The 13,297-nt window shown below is 42.6% G+C and overlaps 1 protein-coding gene across 5 annotated transcripts in view; it reads left to right on the forward strand.

Annotated features, from left to right (window-relative positions):
• Window positions 1–13,297, forward strand: part of RERE (arginine-glutamic acid dipeptide repeats) — a 415,540-nt gene that overhangs the window by 314,497 nt on the left and 87,746 nt on the right. For all 5 annotated transcript variants that reach the window (XM_018060396.1, XM_018060399.1, XM_018060398.1 and 2 more), the window contains one exon: window positions 8,397–8,495. In XM_018060396.1, the coding sequence (XP_017915885.1) occupies window positions 8,397–8,495 (99 nt within the window). The remainder of the gene's footprint in view (window positions 1–8,396; window positions 8,496–13,297) is intronic.

The following is a 13,297-nucleotide window of genomic DNA, read 5'->3' on the forward strand; positions in this document are numbered from 1 at the left end:
TGACCTCAGGAGCCGACATAATTTCTAGAACGTTGTACTTATTCAGAATGTGTTAGAGGGGAAGAGTTATTCCAGCGAACATGTATTTCTTTCTGAAAATTAACTGAATCTTTCCTTCAGCCCTTACTCTCAGCAGTTAAATTCTGTGTCTTTACCTTTATCTCTCAAATGTGTGCCTATAAGAGTATTTAGAGAAATTTATCCTCTCCAGTGCTTAAGTAGCATTATTAGGAGTGACAGTGGCCAAACAAAAATAAGCATTGTGCTTTCAATCTTAACTCTAGTTTTTGAATGCATGTGTGTATCATGTTTTGAGCTTTGTACTAGGTCACTGGGCTTTATTTTCTTGGGCTCTGAAATCACTGTGGATGGTGACTGCAGCCATGAAATTAAAAGATGCTTGCTCCTAGGAAGTAAAACTATGACCAATCTAGACAGCATATTAAAAAGCAGAGGCATTGTTTTGCCAACAAAGTTTCATCTAGTCAAAGCTACGGTTTTTCCAGTAGTCATGTATGGATGTGAGAGTTGGACCATAAAGAAAGCTGAGCACCAAAGAATTGACGCTTTTGAACTGTGTTGATGGAGAAGACTCTTGAGAGTCCCTTGGACTGCAAGGAGATCAAACCAGTCAATCCTAAAGGAAATCAATCCTGAATGTTCATTGGAAGGACTGATACTGAAGCTCCAATACTTTGGCTACCTGATCCAAAGAACTGACTCATTAGAAAAAACCCTGATGCTGGGAAAGATTGAAGGTGGGAGGAGAAGGGGACGACAGAGTGTGAGATGGTTGGATGTCATCACCAATTCAATGGACATGAGTTTGAGCAAGCTCTAGGAGTTGGTGATGGACAGGGAAGCCTGGAGTCCTGCAGTCCATGTAGTCGCAGAGAGTCAGACATGACTGAGCGACTGGACTGAACTGAATGAGGTCATTGGTGATAGAGGAATGAATGAAAATATATAGGCATTTGTGAATTATATATTATGAGAGGACGTTTTCAATTGTCAGATTTCAGACAGCTTTCTCATGTCAGTGAGGAATAATTCAAATGATTAAAACTACATGAGGAATTTTAAGATCGTTTCCAGATTCCACTTTTTTTCCCCTTTCTAAGTTATTTTGGCAATTTCTTATAAATAAACAGTGTATTTTGCAGAGCAAAAGACATTGAAATCTAATATTATCCCTAATGGACTGCAATTATTTAATATTTAGCATGAATGCAATCTAACCTCAGATAGGCTTTTTTCTGCAGTTATTATAATGGCTGTAATTGCAGAAGAATACTTTGGCGTAGCAGTAGCTGCCAGCTGCAGTGCCATTTGATCTAAAAAGGTCACAGTAAAAGGGACATTTAAATTAAGTTATAAATTACAATTGAAGAACAATATTTTGATGTGTGAGACCAGGGATGACAGAGCAGGAGATGTAATTCATGGGTTCATTATAGAACAGAGGTGCCTGACAGCTGAGCCGTGCCAAGGGGAGAATTTATTTGCAGCATCACGCAGACAGAAAATGGCAGCTCAGATGAGAAGCTGGAGTAGAAACTCGAAACCTTGTGGTAATACGCAGAGTTTATGCTAATCAGACTGCCCCAGATCCAGCGATGTTTAATGATTGCTGTAATATAAATGAGATGTTCGGACATGTGCACATTTTCAATCTTATTTAAATTAAGACCTCATCCTTGCTCTATAAAATAACACAGTTTATAACCAGGCATTAAGGTTGATTCTCTCACCTCCCTGTCCAATGTACAGATTTGCTGAAATTTCGGAATTGTTTAGGCAGGAAAGTTAAAGCTTGAAACAAGAATTCTGTCCATGGCAGCTTTGAGGAAGGATATAATTTAGTGTTTATAGCGATCCATGAGAAGTTCAATCATGAGTTAATTAAACAGTAGGCAGTCATTAAGTATTATTTATTCTTTCGAGAAGCTTGCCAGTAAAGCACTTATATATATTAAATTATAGAAAGTAATAAGCAGGGAATGATTTGTCAGGCTGAGTGAGAAGAGCAGGTTTAACTTGGGCAATTAGGCAGAAATGTGTTTTTCTTCTTGTGGCCTGACCCTTCCTTCCTACTAATCACAGAGAGATCAGGGGCTGTCACAGGACACTCGAGGCTGTGTAGTCCCCAGCACCGTGTGCACCTTGAACCAGCAAGTGTTTAAGAATCTTTCGTAATAGCCGGCCCCTGAACTATTACTCCCCATGATGGTACCGCTGGACAGTTTACAGCCGTTTGGCCTTTCAGGGTATCTTGTTGCTTTTCATGGTCCTTTGACACAGTGAGGGGCTGATGATGTTAGTCCCACTTGACAGAGATGAGAACCTCAACTCAGCCAGTTTGTAATGAAGCTTTAAGGCATCTGTCTCCCTGCTCAGACTTGATGCTGTGCTCACACTCATGAGGCTGCAGAGGCCTTGACTGGGGAAGCAGTTGTGTAGGCGGGCTGCTGAGCACCTGAAATCTTTGAGTTGTTCAGAGCGTTTTATGCAGCAGCCAGCTGTGTCCCGTTACAGAGGGTGCCATGTCCCTGGTGTTGTCATTCTGTGTTGCCATTCAGTTTGTTAAGCAGAGCCAAACTAGGGGTTCGCTACTGGAAGCTGCTATTGTTTTTAACGTCACATGCCCAGTCCACTCTGCTAGTGTGCTTGGGCCATCTTAGTCATCTTTGGTGGCACTTACGTGACATTTACAGTTGCTCAGGAGCTCTTGTTGAATGAATGGAAGGACAACAGAGAATGTGATGACAGCAGCCTCCCTGTGGAGCTGGGGTGTCCCTTGGGTCTCAGGGCAGCAGAAGGCATGGCCAAGCAGAGTGGACAGCTGGTTGGGGAAGAGCCACCTGGACTCTCTGACAGTGAACAAACCAGAATTGAAGGGAAGAGCCGAAGCTGAGCAATCTGTGGAGCAAGTTCTGGGAACCAGCTGACAGACTACTGGGAAACTGCAAAGCAAAGAGAATTCCACAATGGGGTGACTTAGAGGCTAGTGCATTGGTGAAAAATCACCATTTTGTTATCAGATCTCCCAGATACTGACCTGTGGTTTAGGGGAAGATGACTTTTGTCACTGCTTGTGCCTAAGTGAAGACCTGCAGTTCAGTGATGTGGAAGCGGCAGATTTACAAGTGCATGCTTCCCTGATCATCGGATTAAAACACACACATATGCATACAGACATGTGCACACGCACACCCTGTTTTTGTGGAATGACTTCCTGCTCTACTGGCTGGTGGGTCATGGTGACAGCGTCAAATCTAGGTTCTTCTCTCTACGGGAGCTTGTGGAGATTAGAAGCTGACTGGATAAGAATGCTCTGTCCTGGTGCCTACTTTTTGCACTGATGTTGACCCAGTAGCTCCAAGATGGTACATTTCTCTGTACATTAAAATTGCTTTAATCCCAGATTTTCCCGGTATGTCTTGGCTGCAAATGGCCAGAAAGGTCTCCTTACCTTGCTTTAATTGCTCTTCTGAGACTACAGAGTGAAGCTGTTTGAGTGTCTTCATTACGGTTTCCTTGAGCAGTCTTCTCTAGGGTAATGATAGAAAATCTTATTCACAGTGAAGAACCTTTTACCTTAGCTATATTGGGCACTGAATTTACCATACTGATGTACCTGTGTGGTCGTGATCAGGTGTTTCAAATTTGGAACCCACCTATTTTTCACAGGTTGAGATTGTTGCAGTTATTCAGAGCTTGACACAGTATTAGAGGGGAATATTTTCAATGACAATCTTTAAAGATTTGAGATAGCCAGTATTTTGGTAAATTTACAAACTTTAATTTACATGAGGAATACAGTTGAAATAACTAGTTAAGCTCTAGCTCAAGCATTATTTTGGCTCCAGTCTGAAGAAAAACAAATCTTCATAATCCTCCAGAAAACAAACCCTTTTTAAGAAGTGCTTTTTTGTATATTAAGCAAAGAAGGTGGAACCCAGCAACCCAGCCTTTTAGGACCCTAGGGTATAGATGTGACTTTAGGTGAACGTGTCACATGAGAACAGTTCTTTAATCTGCTTCTCAACCCAGCATTTCTGACGTCCATTTCCTGTGCTTCTTCTGGCTCTGTTTGTCCCTCTCACCCAGGAGAGTGTCTGGCACCGTTTAGCACTCAGTACATGTTTGCAGAAGTAGTGAAGGATATCCTGAACTTCCAGTAATTTTCCCAAAGTATTTGATAGATATTCAAAGAAACAATGTGGGCTGAAACAACTGTTAATATGTTAAAAAGTCCATCTTTAGTAAATATAACTGAAGTGTTTCTTTAAAAATGTAATGCTCTCAGAACTTCCTCAGACTCCATTGCTATTAAGTGGGAATAACTGTTTGCAATGTTAAGAAGGGGCTTGTTGAGAGAAGGGTCCCTTTGGGCTCTCTGGGAAGAGGGCATGCCATCACAGAACCTTGTACTGGCCTTCATGAATTCTTGATGACAGCACAGTCACTCCCGACTCCATATGTTCAATCAGTATTTGTCACTGTTGTTAAATAGTGCCACACTTTTACTTTTCAGGTGTGTTTTTGGCAGAGATGGAGGAGGTGGACACTCTGGATACTTGTTGGGTTCGTGGAGTGGAAAGGTCAGGAATAGGACTATTTTTAGAAGACAGGCTGACAATGGATCCCATGAGTGGAGGCAGTTACCTGTTATTCAGCTTACCACATATATCACAACAGCTTTGTCGGGGAAAGTGTGATCTGAACAGAGGAATCACAGATGCAAGGATGTGTTTGAGGGAAAATTGTCTGCTAAAGCAGCTCATGAGAAATTTGACTAGGGACGCCATGCAAGCAGGAGCACCCTCCTTGAAAAACCAAACAACCCTGAGTGCAGCAGGTCCCTCAGAACATTTCTTCCAGCTCATTTAAAGCTCTTCTTGGTTCACCAAAAGGCAGGAATGTCATAGGGATTAATGACTTCATTCACTTGTTCACTTTTGGAATGGGCCCTGTGTTCTTATGAGTAATTTCCTGTTATCAGCCATGTAAGATTTAATTTTTTTTCTGTGTACTGTACTGGAGATTTAATCAAATTTCATTAATTATTAACATGAATAATTATGTGAAACATAAGTGGTTTTGTTTATAGTTTAACAATTTTTTTTCTGTCTCTGGAAAGGCTACTCTAATCTAGAAAATTAATGAAAATTGGATAGAGACTACTTCCTTCATTTTTTTCTCCTTCCTTCTAAAAATAAATAGCTAACACTCATTTAGCATACTATGTGCCAGGTACTGATAAGCAATTTTACATGTAGTTTCTAATGTTATCCTCACAATAGCCCTGAAAGGCAGATGCTGTTATTTTATGCATTTTTTTAAAATGACAAAATTGAAGCCCAAAGAGGATAAGTAACTTGTCCTGGCCACACACCTAGTAAGTGGTAGAGCTAGAATTCCACTCCAGATAATCTGGCTCCAAAGTCCATAGTTTTTCATCACTTTCTGTATAATTACCCCATTTACTGTAATTACCTTTTATAAAATATTGTTAAATTGCCATGAGCTTTTTATTAAGAATTCATGATTTGATCAACTTGAATTGATTTCAGAGTATCACTAACATGTCGTTGTTCAGTCGCCAAGTCACGTCTGACTTTTTGTGACCCCATGAAATGCAGCATGCCAGGCTTCCTTTTCCTTCACTATCTCCTGGAGTTTGCTCAAACTCATATCCATTGAGTTAGTGATGCTATCTAACCATCTCATCCTCTGCTGCCCCCTTCTTCTCCTGCCTTCAATCTTTCCCAGCATCAGAGTCTTTTCCAATGAGTTGGCTCTTCACATCAGGTGACCAGAGTATTAGAGCTTCAGCCTCAGTCCTTCCAATGAATGAATATTCAGGGTTGATCTCCTTTAGGATCGACTGGTTTGGTAAAAAAAATAAATAGCCATGCAGTTTTCCCCTTTATTCAGTTCTGATCCTTGCTGTTAAGCTCTCATTATAGATCCTAATTATATTATAGAACTTGGCAAATATCTGCTTGTTCTGGATCTTAGGCAAAGTATGAAAATCTAACAATTTTTTATTTTATATACTTCTGAAAGGAGACCAATTGAACAGTTTTCAAACATTTGCAAATTCTAATATTTTAGTATAGTATTTCATTTATTTAGTATAATATTTATAGTATTCTATTTTTTAAATCCTCTAACAATGAATGTCATAATTTAAGTCGCTCAGTCGTGTCCTACTCTTTGTGACCCCGTGGACTGTAGCCCACCAGGCTTCTCCATCCATGGGATTCTCGAGGCAAGAATACTGGAGTGGGTTGCCATTTCCTTCTCCAGAGGATCTTCCTGACCCAGGGATTGAACCCAGGTCTCCTGCATTAGAGGCAGACACTTTAACCTCTGAGCCACCAGACCTACCACAATGAATGTCATAAAAATACATAAGTTCATATCTGGCATCCATATTTTTTTGTGTACACTCACCTTATCCACATCCAACCACCACCAAAAAAAGATTCAGCATTAATCATTGAAGTAGGTGTTTTTGGTTTTTTTAAGGTAGTTGTCTTAGTAATTAATTTCTAGTCTGGATATCTGTGGGTAGTCTGGACTTAGAGTAAATTGGGATCCTCTAAAATGTGAGACTAACTTGGGAAATTTTGATTTTTAATAACTTTTTGTTTTGCTGAATGAACAATGAAAATGGATATTTAACTTCCAATAGCAGTCAAATAGTTATAGGAGAGATTTACTATATCCAAAATTTTTATTTATTAGTTCATCCATTCATCCATCCAAACAAACAAACTGACTTACTGGTTAAGTTTGCACCTTATTTGTACTGAGGATTTGCAAATACTGGTGAATTTTTCAAATAAGGGATTGAAGCACTTGTAGAAAGATCAGCATGTCCCCTGCGGGCAGCCATTGTGTTCACTGCTGTGTCCCCAGGGTTTGGGGTGTGGCCTGCACCATAATAGGTACTCAGCTAACATCAGATTGAATGAACCTGAACACACTGAGGTGGGGATTTGGGTTGAGTCTATTGAGGGGCAGTAGTTGAAGGCCTTTAGTTATTAACTCAACAAGTATCTCTGTGTATCACCTTTTGCTATGGATGGTGTTAATTCCTGGAGGTATAGGTCTCAGCCAGAAAATGCTCCTGTCAGAGTAGACTTTGGAAAGAAAGGGCAGTTCCCGGTGAGAAATCTGGAGAGACAGCCACAGTTTGGGAAGGTCGATATGAGCAGGAGGATCATTCTCTCTGCTCCTTCTCTTCATTGTCCTGGTGGTCCAGTGGTCAAGAATCTGCCTGCCAATACAGGGGACATGAGTTCCATTTCTGGTCTAGGAAGATTCCACATGCTGCAGAGCAGCTAAGCCAATGAGCCACAACTGTTGAGCCTGTGCTCCACAACAAGGGGCTTCCCTTGTGGCTCAGCTGGTAAAGAATCCACCTGCAATATAGCAGACCTGGGTTTGATCCCTGGGGTGGAAGGATATACTGGCCTGGAGAATTCCATGGAGCATATAGTCCAGGAGGTCGCAAAGAATTGGGTATGACTGAGCGACTTTCACTTTCATTTTCTGCAAGAGTAACCCCTGCTTGCCACAACTAGAGAAAAGTCTGCACATAGCAATGAAGACTCAGCATAGCCAAAAATAAATAAATCTTAAAAAAAGAATTCAACAGTTTTGACCAGAGAGAAAGTCCAGTCCTGAAAGGACCATGTAGATAAACTAGCATCTTCATTTATCTGCTGAGAAGTTAGTATACTGTAACATAATTAGATTTAAAGTTTTTATATTTAGATACTTGAAATTTTTTTTAGTGAAATTATAGGTGAAAGACTTAAGACGTGCTAATGGGAAAGAACATAATCTGTCACATCTTTAGACCACTTTGAGGGAAATGGGACAAGAGCAGGGGTCACATAGGCTGGGTTTGAGTCTTGGCTCCACTGCTTACTGGCTTAGTATGGGTGAGTACCTTTACTTGACCTTTCCATGCCTCAGTCTCCTCATCCATAAAATGGGTGATGAGGGTTCCTACTCCGTAAGATTAACTGAAAGACTACTTTCCTCATAGGATTAAGTAAGATAAATGAGTGTGTCAAAGGTGCTTTAGCAACAGCCTAGGCTAAATGTTCCATAAATGTTACTGTTGGTCTTCATCTTGTTCCTGTCATTGACAGAATGTTCTCTCCCCTGCTTGTGTCCTTCTCCCAGAACAGCTGGATCTGGGGGGTGGTTGGATATAAGCCAGTTATGACACTGGCTAAAGTGACTCTGAGTCTCGTGTACCTGTCTCATGACTCTTCTGTTAGAGTAAATGAAGGATCCCCTTTTTATTGATTTGCTTCCAGTTCTTTTTTTTTGGTGCAATGAACAAACTAAAATTATCATTATTGTTTTAGCTCCATGAAAGTGGCTATGATGCTGGCAAAGCTCTGCAGCGACTGGTGAAGAAGCCTGTGCCCAAGCTGATCGAGAAGAGCTGGACCGAGGACGAAGTGGTGAGCGGGCGGGAGTCAGCCTCGGGTCTGCTCTGGGGCATGAGGGGTGGCTGGGCCTGCTGCTCACCACATCCCCAGGATCCGGTCATGGCTGCAGACTGCCTATGGCATCTGTCAGTCAGGATAAAGAGCCTCTGAACCTCATAATTCTATGGAGAGAGTTTAGTCAGCATTTGTTTTATAGAAAATGGGAAAGATTTCCCCAGGTGTCATGGAAAGAGAGAGGAAATTAATAGTTGCTCTTTAAAAAAATTAGGTTGGGTTGGTTGGTTTGTTTGCGTGCAGGCTAGCTTTTGATACTTCCTTCTGTTAAGATTCGTGGCTTCCCTGGTGGCTCAGAGGTTAAAGCGTCTGCCTCCAGTACGGGAGACCTGGGTTCGATCCCTGGGTTGGGAAGATTCCCTGGAGAAGGAAATGGCAATCCACTCCAGTATTCTTGCCTGGAGAATCCCATGGACGGAGGAGCCTGGTAGGCTACAGTCCACAGGGTCGCAGAGAGTCGGACACGACTGAGCGACTTCACCTCACCTTCTGTTAAGATTCAGTCATTTTAGAACCAGCTGATACTCTTTAGATAAGGGCTGCACCTTGTTTTTGTTGTGAAGTCTGGTAGGGTCTCTAACGTGCAGAAGAACAGTAGTCAAGAGCAGGAAACATAGACTTTAAATCATTCATTCTGTTACTGCTGCTACTGCTAAGTCACTTCAGTCGTGTCCGACTCTGTGCGACCCCATAGACGGCAGCCCACCAGGCTCTGCCGTCCCTGGGATCCTCCAGGCAAGAACACTGGAGTGGGTTGCTATTTCTTTCTTCAATGCATGAAAATGAAAAGTGAAAGTGAAGTCGCTCAGTCATATCTGACGGTGGGAAGATAGAAATGTACCCAGAAGTACATATTTTCAAACTCATGGATTTTATCCCAGCAGAATGAGTTCTAATGAAGCTCTCCATCCCCCACCTTGTGACTTTGGGCAGAAGAATTGCTACACAAGGCAGGGAGATTTCTTGTGCTTTTGCAAATACAGTCTTCAGTATGAGCATCACCACTTGACATTTGCCCTTGAGGCTGACTGAGATTAAGATGAGGGCTGGCACTGATACACATATTGATTGATTGTGAGTTCCTTGCCTGTATTTAAAAATAGCCTAAGGGAGAGTGTTTAGAAATTGTGTGGCTTTCCTGGTCCCACTCGTTCATGTTTTCAGCAGTATGTATCAAGTGCTTGTCATGTGCCAGGTGCTGTGTTAGGCACCATCAAGGGGAACACAGGGCCCCCCCTTGAGATGGGGGAGACCACCTGTAAATCAGTGTGTGCTGAGGAAAACAGGGGGCAGGGGGGAACCGGGGTGGGGCCTGGCTTCTGTGAGGAGGCAAGCCTTGGATATTGAGGGCCCTAAGGTGAAAGCGCACCTGGCGTGTTGGAGGAAAGGCAGGAATATGAGGGGAGAGCGGCAGGAGAGGCGGGGGACGGGGAGGGTCCCCAGAGCACAGGTCGGGTGGCCTGTGGACCTGTGTTCGGAGTCTTGCTGTTTGCTCTGCATGAGTGGCTTCTGCGCACAGGGACTCCATCTGCCAGTGGCCCTCTGGCTGCTGCTTCAAGCAAGAGTGGCTTCAGGGTTATGTGAGAGCCCAGGCCTGGGTGACCGAGCGGCACAGCAGCGGTGGTGGGGAGAAGTGGTGAGATCCTGGGCGTGTGCCCAGGGAGGTTGTCCGTGGGATGCTGTGGGTGAGGGCAGCAGGGGTTAAGAAGAGTGAGGGAAAAATCAGGAGGCAGCAGGGAGGGCCTGAGATGGCGAGATGGTCCTTGAAGCTTCTGTAAGAGAGCGCCAGCCTTCTCAGCGGTCCCTCATTCAGTTCATTGGAGTGTTGGTGAAGCCGATGTTGCAGCTTTGAAATAGAGAATGTGAAACTTGACCCGATTAGTAAAGAGATGCAGACAACTCAAACTTTTGTCTTTGAGACAGTGGGCAAAGTAAAAATGTTAAACTCAACTGTGTTGAAAAGTCACATATTAAAAAACTAAAAATAGAGTTGTCATATGATCCAGCCATCCCATTTCTGGGCATGTATCCAGAGAAAACTCTAACTTGAAAAGATACATGCACCACTGTTCACAATAGTCAACACATAGAAGCAACCTAAATGCCCATAGATAGATGAGTGGATAAAGATGATGAGGTGTGTATATGTTTATATACATACATACACTAAGGCTGATTAATATTTCATTATATATATATATATATAATGAAATATTACTCAGCCATAAGAAAGAATGAAATAATGCTGTTTGCAGCAACATGGATGGGCCTAGAGATTATCATACTAAGGGAGGTAAGTCAGAGAAAGACAAATATATGATATCACTTATTGGTGGAGTCTAATATGACACAGGTGAGCTTATTTATGAAACCAAAACAGATTCATAGATACAGAGAGCAAACTTATAGTTACCAAAGGGGGAACTTGGCATGGGGGAGGGATAAATTAGGTGTTTGGAATTAATAGACATAAACTACTATGTATAAAAAAGATGAACAACAAGGTCCTATATATTGAATATAGTTCCCTGTGCTGTACAGAGAACTTATATTCAGCATCCTGTAATAACCATGAGTATGGTGTGAAAGTGATTTGGTATGTGATAAATCGTAACAAGTATGAAAAAGTATTTATGTTTGTATTACTGAATCACTGCTGTACAGAAATTAACACAACATTTTAAATCAAGTATACTTCAATTTTTTTTTAAAGTCATGGATATTGTTTCCCGCTGTAGACCTGTTTATGTGAGAAGAAGTAAGAGATTTGATGGGTAAAAACGTTAAATTCTACACAAAGCCTTTGTGGAAGATAGACATAAGGAGATGAAAAGGCTGGAACAGTCGTGGACAGTGGCCCACCCTAGGGCCTGTCAACATGGATGTGCCCTGACAGCTGCTTCCCAGACTCAGGCTCCTCACTTGGTCTGGTCTCTCCTCTCCTTCTACCTTCATGTGCCCACCCTCGCCCTGCCATTGTCCCTCCCTTTTCACTCCTGCCTCCCCAGCTTCTTTCTCTCTCCCCCTCCATTCACTCCTCCATTGATCTTTCATTCCCTGTGGACCTTTCACATTCCTGCTGAGAAGAGCTGGCTTCCTTCCCCAACAGCATTTGCTTATATCAGACGCAGCGTGGGCAGTGTCCCCTCTGCTGCCTCTTGGAGACTTGGAGCAATGGTAGGATGAAGGAGGGTTGGGAACCTGACACATGGGGAAAAGCCCAGCTTGATTCTGAAAAGTGAAGCAGGATTCCAGAGTGCCACTCACTCCCAGCCTGGGATAATCATCTCTAACCACATACATCCTTGTCAGTCTGGGCTCATTTTTACCATGTTTGTTTTAGTGTACGTTTTAAGAAATGTTTTGGCAGTCATCCAGCCCTTGCAGAGCCCAGGGATCAAATGGTTCCCTTACTCATAGGAAGTTAAGTTCACTTTCTAAAACCTCAACAGGGAATGAGAAGGGTGACTGAGTAATTGTTAGGCTGAGGGAAGCCTCACCTGAACTCTCCAGATCACCTCTCTGAATTGTTTTATGTGGCAGTGGGGCACATAAACCAGCACTGCTCTTAACCTGGAGCCTGGTTTTGGCTGTGAGTGAATACCTGCTCCGTGCGTGCCACCCCTCCTGCTGGAATTCCCACATTTTCTCACCCCAGGAATCAGAAGATTTAAGCAAAATAAGTGGGCCCCAACTCAAATAAATACATGAACCTGCCTCTTTTGTCCCTCCTAATGTTCTGTATACTTGGATGCTCTAGTTATGTTTAAATTTCATTGGCTCCAGTATATGAGTTTGACCAGCTGCCCAGCATCTGACCTGACTCCAGCATTGATGCACTTGCTTTCCTTTGCACAGACATGAATGGAGCACCGTGTGAGAGGGTTGGCAGGGAGCACCTGCCATGGGACCCCTGGCTGTGCTGAGAGTGGGAACCTCCTGACCCTGTGGGTCTTCTGCCCTGGGAACAGACTCCTCTCTCTCTCTTGCTAACCCAGACCCTGAGGTTCAGCGGCCAGGCACTCCCCTGCTGAACTAGGTCTGCATCCTGTATTGGCCACTCCTGAAGCCTCTGTGCTGCCATCACCAGCTTTGTTCCTCACGGTCTTTATTTCTAAGTTGATTGTCCTTCTAGTTTGTAAACTTATGAAGAGTGAGGCTTTCTGATGGTGAGAGTAATGTCTCTGCCTTTGAGGCCCTTGAGTATTGACAACTCTTTATTTAAGATGATTGGTTTTAAACTTCACTGTAATTGACATTGTCCTCAATCCAGCATTTAATGGTTAATAATTATGCATCAGCACCAAGGAGAAAAACTTTTATATGAATCCAGTGATGCATACAAAAGTAAACCTTAAAAGTTTACTTTTGAGAAAAGTTCCCAAATTATGGTTAACACTATCACCAGACCTCTTCTTCTGAGGTCTTTCAGATAACCATTAATTCTGGAGATCTTAGGCCTCAGAATTAAACAACAGGAGGCCTTTCATTTCGCACTTCCTCTCAGTAATTCCTTAAACACTTGGTGTGTTGTTACAGATATGGTATTTCTTATTGAAGTTGCCTTAGGGCTGAGATACTTTAAATTCTATTGAACTGAAGCCAGATTTGTGCCAATTTCTGTCAAATTCTAAGCCAGATAATGACAAAAGAACTCTGTTTTAGAGGAGAGACTGTTGGAAACACCTTGGTAGCTAGCTCATGGGGAAGTCTTTCAGGCTAAATAAACCAGGTCAGATCAGAAGAGCATTTTTGCTTTA

The sequence above is a fragment of the Capra hircus genome, chromosome 16 (genome assembly GCF_001704415.2).
Source record: "Capra hircus breed San Clemente chromosome 16, ASM170441v1, whole genome shotgun sequence".
Classification (NCBI taxonomy): domain Eukaryota; kingdom Metazoa; phylum Chordata; class Mammalia; order Artiodactyla; family Bovidae; genus Capra; species Capra hircus.